Genomic DNA, 15,514 nt, shown 5'->3' on the forward strand with positions numbered 1-15,514 from the left:
TATACATTAAAATACATGCTGTCTGTGATTCAGTTCAGTCACTCAGTCGTGTCTGATTCTTTGTGACCCCATGAACCGCAGCACGCCAGGCCTCCCTGTCCATCACCAACTCCTGGAGTTTACCCAGACTCATGTCCATTGAGTCGGTGATGCCATCCAACCATCTCATCCTCTGTCATTCCCTTTACAGGTGAAATAATATACTAAGGTGCGTGGGGTAGATGAAATAAGACCAACCATGAAATAGCAAATAGTGCTGGAATATCGCAAAACACTGCAGCCATTGCCACATGTCAAAATGGCATTTATTTTGTTCTTCTCTTTTTGAGATTAACACCAGATTCAGAAAGGAACTGAATATATGTGAGGATATAAAGTAATATATATTAAATAGATGAAAGTATTGCTCAGTGAATTGGACAGAGTCAGTTCAGTTCAGTCACTCAGTTGTGTCTGACTCTTTGTGACCCCATGAACTGCAGCACACCAGGCTTCCCTGTCCATCACCAACTCCAGGAGTTTACCCAAACTCATGTCCATTGAGTCAGTGTTGCCATCCAACCATCTCATCTTCTGTCGTCTCCTTCTCCTGCTGCCTTCAGTCTTTCCCAGCATCAGGGTCTTTTCAAATGAGTCAGCTGTTCACGTCAGGGGGCCAAAGTATTGGCGCTTCGGCTTCAACATCAGTCCTTCCAGTGAATATTCAGGACTGATCTCCTTTAGGATGGACTGGTTGGATCACCTTGCAGTCCAAGGGACTCTCAAGAATCTTCTCCAACACCACAGGTCAAAAGCATCAATTCTTCAGCGCTCAGCTTTCTTTATAGTTCAACTCTCACATCCATACATGACTACTGGAAAAACCATAGCCTTGACTAGACAGACCTTTGTTGGCAAAATAATGTCTCTGCTTTTTAATATGCTGTCTAGGTTGGTCATAACTTTTCTTCCAAGGGGGTAAGCGTCTTTTAATTTCATAGCTGCAGTCACCATCTGCAGTGATTTTGGAGCCCCCCCCCCAATAAAGTCTGCCTCTGTTTCCACTGTTTCCCCATCTATTTGCCATGAAGTGATGGGACCAGATGCCATGTTCTTAGTTTTCTGAATGTTGAGCTTTAAGCCAACTTTTTCACTCTCCTCTTTCATCAAGAGGCTCTTTAGTTCTTCGCTTTCTGCCATAAGGGTGGTGTCATCTGCATATCTGAGGTTATTGATATTTCTCCCAGCAACTATAAAGGCAGGGTTTCTGTTGTCTTGGGAATCATTGTCAGAGACCTGTCTTTGTATTCCTTCCTCAAGGTGGCGCAGCATCCTTTTCCTTATCTACACTTTGGTGTATTTGTCTATACCAAACACAGATGAACAGTGCACTATTGTTAATTAGCTTCAGTTTTCAGTGTCTCCATTCTGTGTCTAAGTGACTCTGCATAGGTCATTTGGGGTTTTTTTTGTTTGTTTGGCCGTGCTGGGATGCTTGTGGGATCTTAGTTCCCTCATCAGGGATTGAACCATGCCTCCTGCCTTGGAAGGGAGGAATCTTAATCAGTGGACCGCCTGGGTAGTTCCAGGATGCATTTGGATTGATGGATTTGAGAGCATCTGGAAAGGTGCTCTTAGACTCTAGGAACACGCTGAGCTTCGAAGAATTTGAAAGAAAATGTCTCCAAACACTCGGGTGATCAGTTACAGACAGTAATCCTCAAACATCTGAGTGCATTCTCTTTAAGAAGGAACGCCCCACCTCAGTCTCTGGACTTAGGTTGTTATTTTAGCAAATCTCACAGTGTAGCTTCGCCGTTTCTCCTGGACGCCAGGGATAACTCAAACTGGACCTTGGCTCCTGTATCCGTGGGCAAATACATTACCCAGGCGGCTGTGCGATGGGTGGCTGCTGACGATCAGCCAATTAAGACAAAGAGAAGCCGCATTTTCCTGTGAGGCAATAATGTCTGGGCGGGACTTCCGGCCGCGACGCTATGAGCGTCATTTTGAAAGTGCTAGAGGATTTTCATAATTCAAGCGCTTCGGTTACTCGCTGGGAAGGGCGATGAGACTGAGAAGGTACCCGCTGCAGAGAGGCGGGTGTGAGGCTCGGGGACGCCGCCCAGGGTGCGCCGCGCCGAGACCGGGAGGGGCCCCGCCGGGCGGGGTACGCCCGCTGCTCCCGGCCCCGCTCCGCCCACAGAGTCCGATGGCGGCGGCACTAAGGGACCCGGCTCAGGTAAACGCTGGTCCCCCTGGGCCTTCTCCGCCCTCACCCCGCCGGACACGAAAGCCCCGAGCGTCGAGGGGGCGGCGGGCGCCTGCTCACGTGCCCGCGGCCCAGTCCCCGGGATCCAGGCGGGTGAGGCCGCTTGGGTGGGGCTCTATGTCTGACAGACTGGGAATGCGCCTGGGAGAGGGTGACGGGCGGAGGAACCTGCAGGCGCGGAGATTTGGCGGTGGCACTGACCAGGGACTAAGGTCTAGCAATTCTAGTTGCAGCTGGGCCAGTCAAGGTTGCAGTGTTGGTGCGAGAAAGGTTGGCCATATATGGAAATTTCCTGGCAGCCCAGTGGTTAGGATTCTGCCTCTCTTGGCCGAGGGCTCCGGTTCAACCCCTGGTTGGGGAACTAAGATCTCACGAGTCCCACCGTGCGGCCAGAAAAAAAGAAAAGACCATTTATCTCATAGGTAATAGAAGGTTTGAATAGCAAGCGGGAAGTGATTGCATGCATACCAAAATAGGCTCCCTCTGACTGCCAAGAAAAAAAGTAGGAGAGGGAGGAAGGAGACAGGAAGCACGGAGGTATTAATTGTAATAGCCTAGGTATGTATTGATGGACCAGAGTGACTACCTTGGATGTGTGAAAAGTGGTTGAATTCTGGATCAATTTTTTGAGAAGGTGTTACCGAAATCGCAAGTCCTTGTGCCCCACACGGAGATCCAACCAGTCCATTCTGAAGGAGATCAACCCTGGGATTTCTTCCGAAGGAATGATGCTAAAGCTGAAGCTCCAGTACTTTGGCCACCTCATGCCAAGAGTTGACTCATTGGAAAAGACTCTGATGCTGGGAGGGATTGGGGGCAGGAGGAGAAGGGGATGACAGAGGATGAGATGGCTGGATGGCATCACCGACTCGATGGGCGTGAGTCTGAGTGAACTCCGGGAGATGGTGATGGACAGGGAGGCCTGGCGTGCTGCGATTCATGGGGTCGCAAAGAGCCAGACACGACTGAGTGACTGAACTGAACTGTGCCCCGCACACAGTCAGGCCCATCAATATTAAAACAGACTTTGGAACAGAGGTTTGTTACAGGTTTGTACAAGGAGATGGGTGGCTTATGCCCTAAGAGCCCCAAAGTTACTGAAAACTTTCAGCAAGGCCCTTTAAAAGCAAAAGGTGAGGTGTGGGCGTGGTTAGTTGTAGATTTCTCATGTCAGATCCTTTGTTCTTGGGATCAGTTCCTGGTCAGGTAAGAATGTTCCTATAAGTCTGTACCAGATGAATGTTATTCTCTGTTCTGACAAGAAAGGGCAAAGTCCCAAGGCACAACTTTCACCCTCCAATGTCCCAGCCCTACCTAAGAGGAGGCAGATTACAGTTGGCAGCTCCTTCAAGGCCAGGTCCCAGACTTGCCCAGCTGTCATCCCTGAGGGAGCCAGGCACCCAACCCAACTGGCCGTCAGTCTCCTCAGTTCAGTTCAGTTACTCAGTCGTATCTGACTCTTTGCGACCCCATGGATCGTAGCATGCCAGGCTTCTCTGTCCATCACCAACTCCCAGAGCTTACTCAGATTCATGTCCTTTGAGTCGGTGATGCCATCTCATCCTCTCTTGTCCCCTTCCCCTCCTGTGTTCAGGGTCTTTTCCAATGAGTCAGTTCTTCACATCAGGTGGCCAAAGTACTGGAGTTTCAGCTTCAGCATCAGTCCTTCCAATGAATATTCAGGACTGATTTCCTTTAGGATTGACTGGTTTGATCTTCTTGCTATCTAAGGGACTCTCAAGAATCTTCTCCCAACACCACCGTACAAAAGCATCAACTCTTCAGTGCTCAGCTTTCTTTATAATCCAACTCAGGCTCCTCAGGCTGTCCAAAGTGGGGAACCAGTTCTCACAGACTGCAAACCATGCAGACGGCCGCTGCTGTTACGTCGCAGAGACAAGAATGGGAGAGAGGTTCACTACTGCCTCACGGCCTGGGCCACGGCTAGTAGAGGGCTTTATGAGGGTGCTGAAGCCCTGCAGGACGTATTCCCCAGCCTGTTTCCTGGACTCTCCAGGTGACCCGCTGGCCCAAGCCTGGTTGCCCTGGAGGGCCTCCAGAAGAAGGCCTGACTCTGTCCTAGCTCACTCTCCACCTGGTGATCACCACACCACTGACCCTTGACTGAATCACTTCCCTAAAGGTCACTCATTGACATTTGGTTGCTTGTGGGGCGGGTCCTCGGAGGCACTGACCAGTGGCTGAGCAAGACTTATTGTTCAGTCACAGAGTAATGAGGCCTAGCCGTGGCTGCCTGCTGAGGGTTGTTCCTACCCTGCTCTCATACAAAGGGACAAATAAAATTGTGGGTGTTGCTGACGACAAGAGAAGGGCAGTTGTACGGGCTGACCCTTGGGCTTTGGCCCTGGTAGACAAAGGGGCGGAAGACCCACCAGCTGGATGGGGACCTTAGCGGCAGGTTAATTTTCCTTGGAAATATTTTGAGTTTGTTTGGCTCTCTGAAGAGTCTGAAACGTTTCAGAGAAGACTGAGTGTAGGCAACATGGGCAGTTGACTGGGCAGGTCTGGAAAACTGGGGAACGGGTTCAGGAATGGAAATTTTCAAAAGTGATGACTGTTGTGTGGAGCTGTGGATCACATTTAGGAGGGGAGTGCAGGTTAGAGTGGCCATGATATTAGTAGGTCAGAAAGACTAGGGTATGTGCTGAGGAGCAGTACTTTTGCTCAGGGTTTGTAGGGCATTGCAAACCCAAGTGAAGTAGAGAAGTGGCTTGGCAGGCGGCCAAGGCTTCAGTGGGATGAATGGAGTCTGAGATATGGCTGAGGAGACCCAGGAGTAATTGAGACAAGAAGGCAGTAAGGCTGGGGCTGCTTCTCATTTAGTACTATATGACTTCTCCAGAATGTTGCAATGACCTTTGACAGGGTCTGGGATGTCTTAGTCTTGCTAGTGGATAAGGTCTGGAGCAGATGTCATTTGTGAGTCACTGTGACTGGAGGAGAAATTTTTAGGGCTGGATTTTTTTACGAAGATTGAGTAGAGAGAAGCGAGTTGTGGTTGTTGAAAGGGCAAAGCTGGCAGTAAAGAAGTTGAAGAGAGTTATGGGAATGTGAAAATCCTGTGTGGTTTTCGGGTGGGGAATATTGAAGAAAGGACTGGCAGCATGTGGCAAGATCTAAGCAGCATGTGTGGCTTAGCCTGGTGTCAGATCCATCAGAGGACTGGGGTTGTAGTGAATCTTCTGTAATTTCTCAAGCATTCTCTGGATGCCAAGCACCAGTGTGCATGTATGTTCAGGAAGAATTCTATGGTGTGGTGCAGGGAGATGGCAGTGCTGTGGAAGTGCAACTGTAGAGTCTGAAACTGTGAGAGAAATGCTGCCTACAGAATGATATGCCCATTGAGAGGAAGTGTGAACTGATGGCCTCAGGTTCCTAATGTTGAGTATTTACAAGTCAAGCATGTTCTTATCTTTGGCTGTGTCTGGATTCCCATAATTTGGGAGGCTCTAGGGGAATTGCTTGGTTGGAGGGACAGGACATTGCAGGCCAAACCCAGAGTTTAGATGGCATCTGTGTGCACAAAATTCTGGAGAAGCCTTGTAGTACCGCCCCCCGCCCAGTTCCTGCCGAGGGCTGAACACAGTGAGTAAAGCAGGTAGTGAAGAGAGAGAAGGCATCACTGGCACCAGTGGAAGATGGGAATGGCGTAGGTGTTTGGAGAGATGTGTTGTGGATTCTTAGAGAATGTTCAAGGTTTCATTTGTCCCCTTCACCACAGGGTAGTGTGACCTTTCCAGATGTTGCTGTGTACTTCTCCTGGGAGGAATGGAGGCTCCTTGATGAGGCTCAGAGACGCCTGTATCTGGATGTGATGCTGGAGAACTATGCACTTATATCCTCACTGGGTAAGACCTTCAGCCTCCCTACTGACCTGGGCTGGCCTCTGTCTGTATCCTGCCTCACGCCCCAGAAGGTGCTCTGTCCTCACATGGTGTAGGCACTGCTTGCTTCCCCAGTGTCCTGGGTAGTTGTGGTTAATAGGGCTGGGCCGTTTGCACTGCCCTTTTTTCTCCCCTACATCCCTAATACCTGTTATATTGAATAGTCACAGGGAAGGGTTTGTGGTCCATAGTCTTGCAGTAAGGCCTTTGGGTGCAGTTTGCTCGCCCTTTCCCTGAATGGGTCAGTGTGTCCAGATCCATGCAGTTTCTGTGGCCCCTCCTTTAGCTGACAATTCTGTTTCTGCCTGTTTATGGAATTGCAGCCATTGTCATGGGGACTACTTACATGAGCATTGGGTACTCTTGATCTTTCTCCTATATAGTTCTTTTTATGATGTTTAGACCTCTTGTTTGCATTTCATCCTGTCGTCCCAACTTTATTGAGGTATAACTGATAAAATTTTATGTACTTAATATATATAATGTAATGATTTGATATATATATATTATGAAACAATTATCACCATGAAATTTATTAACACACCTATCACCAGACGTAACATTTTTCTTTCGTGTGTGTGAGAATACTTAGGATTTGTTAGCAAATTTCAAGTGTACAATACAATATTAATGACTATAGTCACTATTCTGCACATTTGGTTCTTAGAACTTACTCATAACGAAGTGTTTTTGACCATCTCCCCATTTTTATAGCTCTCAATATTTGGCATTCTACTTTATGGTTCTCTAAGTTTGACTTTTTTAAAGATTCTATATTTAATAAACTATTTGTTCTTCTCTCTGTGGTTTATTTCATTTAGCATAATGTCCTCTAGGCTCATGATTGTTCCAAGTGGCAGTTTTTCCTTTTTCTTGTCTGAATATTCCTGCACACATAATCATGGGAAAGTTGGTGCGTGTGTGTGTGTGTGTGTGTACCATATTTTATCACTTCATCCAGTAATGAACACTTTAAAATGTTTCTGTACCTTGGCTCTTTTGAATAATACTGCAGTGAACATGCACATGCACCTGTTTCATGAAGAAACTGGTTTTGTTTCTTGGGATATATACCCAGAAGTTGGTGTGTTTGATCATTTGGTAGTTCTACTTTCAATATTTTGATGAATATTTGTGGTATTTTCTATGACTACGTTAATTTACATTCTTTGCAACCATGTGCAATGGTTCCCTTTTCTGTGTATCCTTGCTAGCATGTTACCCCTCATTTAAAAAAAAATTATTTTTGGCTGCACTGAGTTTTTGTTGCTGTGTGTGAGGTTTCTCTAGTTGAGATCAGTGGGGGCTACTCTAGTTGTGATGCATGGGCTTCTTTTTTTTTTTTTTTTTAATTGGAGGTCAATTACTTTACAGTATTGTAGTGGGTTTTGCCATACATTGACATGAATCAGCCATGGGTGTACATGTGTTCCCCATCCTGAACCCCTTCCCATCCCTCAGTGTCATCCCAGTGCACCAGCCCTGAGTACACTGTGTCATGCATCGAACCTGGACTGGCGATCTGTTTCACATATAATATACATGTTTCAATGCTAGTCTCTCAAATCATCCCACCCTTGCCTTCTCCCATAGCGTCCAACAGTCTGTTCTTTACATCTGTGTCTCTTTTGCTGTCTCACATATAGGGTCATCTTTACCATCTTTCTAAATTCCATATATATGTGTTAATATACTGCATTGGTGTTTTTCTTTCTGACTTACTTCACTGTATAATAGGCTCCACTTTCATCCACCTCATTAGAACTGATTCAAAGATGCATAGGCTTCTTATTGCAGCATCTTCTGTTGTGGAGCACAGGCTCTAGGGCAAGTGGGCTTCACTAGTTGGGGCGCATAGGCTCAGTTACCCTTCAGCATATGGAATCTTTCTGCACCAGGGATCAAACTTGTGTCCCATGCATTGGCAGTTGGATTCTTAACCACTGGACCACCCTGGGTTGGGGGTGGGGAGGGTCATGTCTTTTTAAATTTTTTTAAAGATTCATTTATTTTTGGCTGTGCTGAGTCTTCATTGCTGCATTTGGACTTTCTCTAGTTGCAGCAAGCAGTTCAACTTAGTTCCTTGACCAGGGATTGAACCTGGGTCATTGCAGTGAAAGAGCTGAGTCCTAACCATCAGATCTCTAGGGAATTCCCCTAGTTTTGTTTTCTTGAGTTTTTTTGTTTATTTTATAATAATCCTTTGGCTATTTGCTAAGTTTTGTGGTTTTATATATAAATTGTCAGATTTTTTGTTCTATTTCTGTGAAAAATGTCCTTGGAATTTCGATTGAGATTGCATTCAATCTGTAGATTGCTTTAGGTAGTATGGACATTTTATTTATTTATTTTTTCCAAGTTTTTTTTTTTTAATTTAAATTTGATAATGTTAATTCATCCAGTCAGTGAGCATGTAATTGCTTTCCATTTGTACCTTTTTCAATCTTCCAACAATGTCTTAGAGTTTTTCATGTATAGGTCTTCATCCTTCTTGGTTAAATATTCCTAGGTATTTTATCCTTTTTGTTGGAATTGTAAATGGGATTGTTTTCATTTTTTTGCTAGCTCACTGTTCAAGTTTAGAAATTGAACTGTTTTTTGTATGTTGATTTTTTACCCTGCAACTTTGTTGGTTATTTCTAATAGATTATTGGTGGAGTCCTTCAAGTTTTCTATGTGTAAAACCATGATATCTGCAAATAGTGAAAGTTTTACTTCTGCCTTTTCCATTTTGGATGCATTTTTTTTTCCTTTTTTTCCCTTGCCTGACTGCTCTTTGCTAGGACTTTCAATATTACACCGAATAAGAGTGGAGATAGTGGACATCTTTTTCTGGTTCCTGATTTTAGAGGCATAGCTTTTGACATTTCACCATTGAGCTTAATGTCAGCTGAAGGATTTGCCTTCTATGACTTTTATTATGTTCAGGTATGTTCCTTCTTTACCCACTTAATTCAGAGTTAATATTTTGTTCAGGATTTTTGCATCTGTGTTTATCAGAGATGCTACCCTATAATTTTCTGTATTGTCTTCATCTGGTTTTGGTATCTGGTGATGTTGCCACTGTAAAATGAGCTAGGAAGCATTCCTTTCTCCAATATTTTGAAAGAGTTTGAAAAGGGTAGGTATTTTATCTTTTTTGAATGTTTGGTAGAAGTCACCTGTGAAGCCAAGATTTTTATTTTCCTATATATGCCTACAGTAAGCATTTATTGCTCTAAGTTTCCTTCTTTGAACTGGTAAGGTATTTTTTGGTTTCTTCTGAGATGCATTATTTTCCCATGGTTGTGTTGTTTAATTTCCACATATTTGTGAATTTTCCCAGTTTCCTCCTTGTTACTGATTTTTTGCTTCAATCCATTTTGGTCAGCAAAGATACTTTATATTATTTCAATCTCCTTAAATTTGTTAGACCTGGTTTTATAACCCATAGCATATGATCTGCTCTGGGCAGTGTTCTGTATGCAATTGAGGAGAATGTATTCTGCTGCAGTTGGACACTATATTTTGTATATGTCCATTTGGTCTAAAGTATATGTTCAAGTGCAAAGTTTTCTTACTGAATTTCTGTCTGGTTGATCTACCTATTGTTAAAGGAAAATATTGAAGTCTCTAGCTCTTCTTGTTTTTTTCCTAATTTTATTTATTTATTTGACTGTGTCAGGTCTTAGTTGCAATACACAGGATCTTCTTTGTTTCATCATTTGGAATCTTTTGTTGAGGTACATGGACTCCCTAGGTGTGGTGCATGGGCTTCAGTATTTACAGCACACAGGCCCTCCATTGTGGTGAGCTGGCTCTGGAACTCATGGGCTCAGAAATTGTAGCATGCCAGCTTAGTAGCTCTGCAGCATGTGAGATCTTAATTACCTTACTAGGGATTGAACCCCTGTCCCCTGCATGGCAAGGTAAATTCTTAACCACCAGACCACCAGGAAAGTTCTATGAAATCTGCTTTCAGATTAGTTAACATTTGATGCATACATTTTCATGCTACAATGTTCAATGCATATACACTAACTATTGTTATAGTCCCTTGATTAACTGTTTTATCATTATATCATGAACTTCTTTGTCTTTTGTGGCAGTTTTTCACTTAATATTTGTTTTGTCTGAAGCTATACAGTACTTATGCTGACTTCCAGTTTTCCATTTGCACAGAGTATCTTTATGTTGCCTTCATTTTGAGCTCTCTGTGTCATTAGCACTGATGTGTGAGTCTCTTTTTGACAACATAAGATTCAGTCTAATTTGGTTGCTGTTTTTGTTTTAAGATTTTGATGTGGACTATTTTTAAACTGTTTATTGAATTTGTTACAGTATTGTTTCTGTTTTCTGTTTTGGTTTTTTGACAGAGGCATATGGGATATTAGCTCCCCAACCAGGGATTGAACCCACACTCCCTGTATTGGAAGGTGAAGTTTTAACCACTGGATCTCCAGGGAAATCGTAGCCACTATTTATTGTTTTCTGGCTGTTTTGTTGTTGATGCAGATGCAGATTTGTGATGAGCTTGACCCTTCCCTATAGTCAATATGTACTTGACCTGCATTTCTTTCTGTTCAGGTTGCTGCTGTGGAACAGAGAATCCAGAGGCACCTTCTCAACAGATCACTTCTCTAGGAGTGTCACAGGCTAGGACTCCAAAGGCAGCTTTGTCTACTCAAAAGATGAACCCTTGTGAGATTTGTGGTCCAGTCTTGAGAAACGTTTTCCGCTTGGCTGTGCACCATGAAACACAACACATCCAGAAACTGTTGAGGTGTGCAGCATGTGTGAAACAATTCTGTTTTAGTGCAAACTTTCAGCAGCACCTGGAGCAGCACATGGGAGAGAAAACCCTCAGAAGCAGTGTGGACAAGGCCTCGTTTGTGAAGAGCTGCAGCTTCCATGTGTCACAGAAGCCATTTACCTGCAGGGATTTTGAAAAGGACTTCCTGACCATCATGGTTCACCTGCAGCAACAGGCTGTGAAGAAGCCAAACACAGTCACCCAGTGCAAGTCAACCTCACATGGCAGGAAAACTCATCACACATGGGAAGAATGCAAGAAAGCCCTTAGTCCCCCACATACACTTGTTCAGGACCAGGGTGTCCACACTGGAAGACCTTGTTTTGTGTGCAGTGAATGTGGGAAAGCATTCAGGTACAAATCCTCATTTGTTGTACACCAGAGAGCCCACGCTGGAGAATGGATTCATGTGTGTGGTGAATCTGGAAAATCCTTCAGGCAAAGCTCAACTCTGTGTCAACATCAAAGCATTCAGACTGGGGCAATGCAATATAATTGCAGCAAATGTGGGAAATTCTTAAGCCACAAATCTGTCCTCATTTCTCCCCACACATGGCACAGAGGAGAAAACAGTTATGTGTGTGGTGAATGTTCAAAATCTTTTACCTCTAGCTCAGCCCTCACTTACCATCAGAGATCTCACACAGGAGAAAGGCCTTACGAGTGTAGTGACTGTGAGAAATCTTTTGTCTCTAGGCCTGCCCTCAGGTATCATCAGAGATCTCACACAGGAGAACGACCTTATGCATGCAGTCAGTGTGGGAAGACTTTTACCACTAGCTCTAACCTCCATTATCATCAAAGAGTTCACACTGGAGAAAGGCCTTATGAATGTAGTGAATGTGGAAAGTCTTTTAACAATAGGTGGGTTCTCATTCAACATCAGAGAGTTCACACAGGAGAAAGGCCTTATGAGTGTACTGAGTGTGGGAAATTGTTTAAGTATGGATCCCAATTGAATCAACACCAGAAAGCTCACACTGGTGAAAAGCCTTTTAAGTGCACTGAATGTGGGAAGTCCTTTAACAATAGGTGGACACTCATTCAACACTGGAGAGTCCACACCGGAGAAAGGCCTTTTGAGTGCAGTGAATGTGGGAAGTCCTTTAATCGAAGAAATAACCTTATCTTACACCAGAGAATTCACACAGGAGAAAGGCCTTATGTGTGCAATGAATGCGGGAAATCATTTACCTTCAGCTCCAGCCTTCGTTATCATCAGAGAGCTCACACTGGAGAAAGACCCTATGAGTGCAGTGAATGTGGGAAATCTTTTATCTCTAGGTCTGACCTCCATTATCATCAAAGAGTTCATTCTGGAGAAAGACCTTATGAGTGTAGTGAATGTGGGAAATCCTTTATCCAAAGAAATAACCTCATAATACACCAGAGAATTCACACAGGAGAAAGGCCTTATGAGTGCAGTGAATGTGGTAAATCTTTTACTTGTAGTTCCACTCTCCATTATCATCAGAGAGTTCACACTGGAGAAAGGCCTTATGTGTGCGGTGAATGCGGGAAATCTTTTATTACCACATCCAAACTGCGTTGTCATCAGAAAGGTCACATTGGAGAAAGGCCTTAAGAGTGCACTGAATGTGGAAAATCTTTTGTAGGAAAAATCTAACCCCTTTCACATCAGAGTTCACACAAAGGCATGGCACAGATATGCAGCAAATGTGGTTTCAGCATTCAGTTTAAGGGCACTGGAGGAAACTTTCTGAGGAGCCATCTGTCTTAATTGACTTTCATCCATCTACGCATAAACAGTGGGAGAATCCCTGGTTATGTGTGAAGCATGTGTGATTATGTTGCACTCTCCAACCTATCCAGGGTTCATCCCATATTTGCATCACTGCCATCTTTGTTCAGTTCAGTCGCTCAGTCATGTCCGACTCTTTGCAGCCCCATGAATTGCAGCACACCAGGCCTCCCTGTCCATCATGAACTCCCAGAGTTCACTCAAACTCATGTCTATCGAGTTGGTGATGCCATCCAGCCATCTCATCCTCTGTCATCCCCTTCTCCTCCTGCCCCCAATTCCTCCCAGCATCAGAGTCTTTTCCAATGAGTCAGCTCTTCAAATGAGGTGGCCAAAGTACTGGAGTTCAGCTTTAGTATCATTCCTTCCAAAGAACACCCAGGACTGATTTCCTTTAGAATGGACTGTTGGATCTCCTTGCAGTCCAGGGGACTCTCAAGAGTCTTCTCCAACACCACAGTTCAAACGCATCAATTCTTCGGTGCTCAGCCTTCTTCACAGTCCAACTCTCAGCCATAGATGACTACTGGAAAAACCATAGCCTTTACTAGACGGACCTTAGTCGCCAAAGTAATGTCTCTGCTTTTGAATGTGCTCTAGGTTGGTCATAACTTTCCTTCCAAGGAGTAAGCGTCTTTTAGTTTCACGGCTGCAGTCACTATGTGCAGTGATTTTGGAGCCCCCAAAAATAAAGTCTGACACTGTTTCCACTGTTTCCCCATCTATTTCCCATGAAGTGATGGGACCAGATGCCATGATCTTTGTTTTCTGAATTTGAGCTTTAAGCCAACTTTTTCACTCTCCTCTTTCACTGTCATCAAGAGGCTTTTTAGTTCCTCTTCACTTTCTGCCATAAGGGTGGTGTCATCTGCATATCTGAGGTTATTGATATTTCTCCCGGCAATCTTGATTCCAGCTTGTGCTTCTTCCAGCCCAGCGTTTTTCATGATGTACCCTGCATATAAGTTATTTAAGCAGGGTGACAATATACAGCCTTGACGGACTCCTTTTCCTATTTGGAACCAGTCTGTTGTTCCATGCCCAGTTCTAACTGTTGCTTCCTGGCCTGCATACAGATTTCTTAAGAGGCAAGTTAGGTGGTCTGGTATTCCCATCTCTCAGAATTTTCCACAGTTTATTGTGATCCACACAGTCAATGGCTTTGGCATAGTCAATTAAGCAGAAATAGATATTTTTCTGGAATTCTCTTCCTTTTTCCATGATCCGGCAATGTTGGCAATTTGATCTCTGGTTCCTCTGCCTTTTCTAAAACCAGCTTGAACATCTGGAAGTTCACAGTTCACGTATTGCTGAAGCCTGGCTTGGAGAATTTTGAGCATTACTTTCCTAGCATGTGAGATGAGTGCAGTTGTACAGTAGTTTGAGCATTCTTTGGCATTGCCTTTCTTTGGGATTGGAATGAAAACTGACCTTTTCCAGTCCTGTGGCCGCTGCTGAGTTTTCCAAATTTGCTGACATATTGAGTGCATCATCTTTCATAGCATCATCTTTCAGGATTTGAAATAGCTCCACTGGAATCCCATCACCTCCACTAGCTTTGTTTGTAGTGATGCTTTCTAAGGCCCACTTGACTTCACATTCCAGGAGGTCTGGCTCTAGATGAGTGATCACACCATCGTGATTATCTGGGTCGTGAAGATCTTTTTTGTACAGTTCTTCCGTGTATTCTTGCCATCTCTTCTTAATATCTTCTGCTTGTGTTAGGTCCATACCATTTCTGTCCTTTATCGAGCCCATCTTTGCATGAAATGTTCCCTTGGTATCTCTAATTTTCTTGAAGAGATGGCTAGTCTTTCCCATTCTGTTGTTTTCCTCTATTGTTTTGCATTGATCACTGAGGAAGGCTTTCTTATCTCTCCTTGCTATTCTTTGGAACTCTGCATTCAGATGCTTCTATCTTTCCTTTTCTCCTTTGCTTTTCGCTTCTCTTCTTTTCACAGCTATTCGTAAGGCCTCTCCAGACAGCCATTTTGCTCTTTTGCATTTCTTTTCCATGGGGATGATCTTGATCCCTGTCTCCTGTACAATGTCATGAACCTCCATCCATAGTTGATCAGGCACTCTATCAGATCTAGTCCCTTAAATCTATTTCTCACTTCCACTATAATCATAAGGGATTTGATTTGGGTCATACCTGAGTGGTCATAGTGGTTTTCCCTGCTTTCTTCAGTTTAAGCCATGTCTGTGGCCATTTCACACCTACCACCTAGCAGGTCCACATAGTGTGCTCAAGGAAATTTAACTCTGTCACCCCATGTATTGGCCAAATCAGGAGTTACCTGAGCCCTAGGGGATTATTTCCTCCTCTTTGACGGTGTTGGGCATAGACCTAACCCAATGTTGATCCATAGAACATAATTTGACTGTGCTGGTAGTGCTCCAACAAAGACGACAGTGTTAAGGGACATGTTGGTGTCATGTGATACTTGTGATGAGTGTCCAGCTTGCAAGTCATGGACTCCAGAGCTCAGCTACACATTGCTTTGAACAGTAACAGAGGCCTTACCCTTGAAGTCTTCATTAATCTTGACAGTTTTGTTCCTGTGTAGGGTAGTTTAGAAACTAGTGCAGATTTCTAATCTACAAGCAGGAAGGAGGGGAAAATTTTTTATAGATCTTACATGCTGTAACTGAGGAGGAGCAGCAGCATGGCAGAAAATAACTTGATGATTTTGACCAAATTTGCATTACTGCCCAGAGCCTCCTAGGAAAGACTGAAGGACTTTCTCTTCATTTGAAGCCTGTATGCTATATATTTTATGAGTCTCAGATGACTCTTAAGG

At 44.1% G+C, this 15,514-nt stretch overlaps 1 protein-coding gene across 1 annotated transcript; it reads left to right on the forward strand.

Moving 5' to 3' along the window:
- LOC102181424 (zinc finger protein 256) lies at window positions 1,966-12,902 on the forward strand. The gene is made up of 3 exons (XM_013971746.2): window positions 1,966-2,221; window positions 5,994-6,120; window positions 10,723-12,902. Exons 1-3 carry the CDS (start codon window positions 2,048-2,050, stop codon window positions 12,531-12,533), a joined length of 2,112 nt encoding a protein of 703 aa, XP_013827200.2. The 5' UTR covers window positions 1,966-2,047; the 3' UTR covers window positions 12,534-12,902.

This window comes from Capra hircus, chromosome 18 (assembly GCF_001704415.2).
Source record: "Capra hircus breed San Clemente chromosome 18, ASM170441v1, whole genome shotgun sequence".
In the NCBI taxonomy this organism is placed as follows: domain Eukaryota; kingdom Metazoa; phylum Chordata; class Mammalia; order Artiodactyla; family Bovidae; genus Capra; species Capra hircus.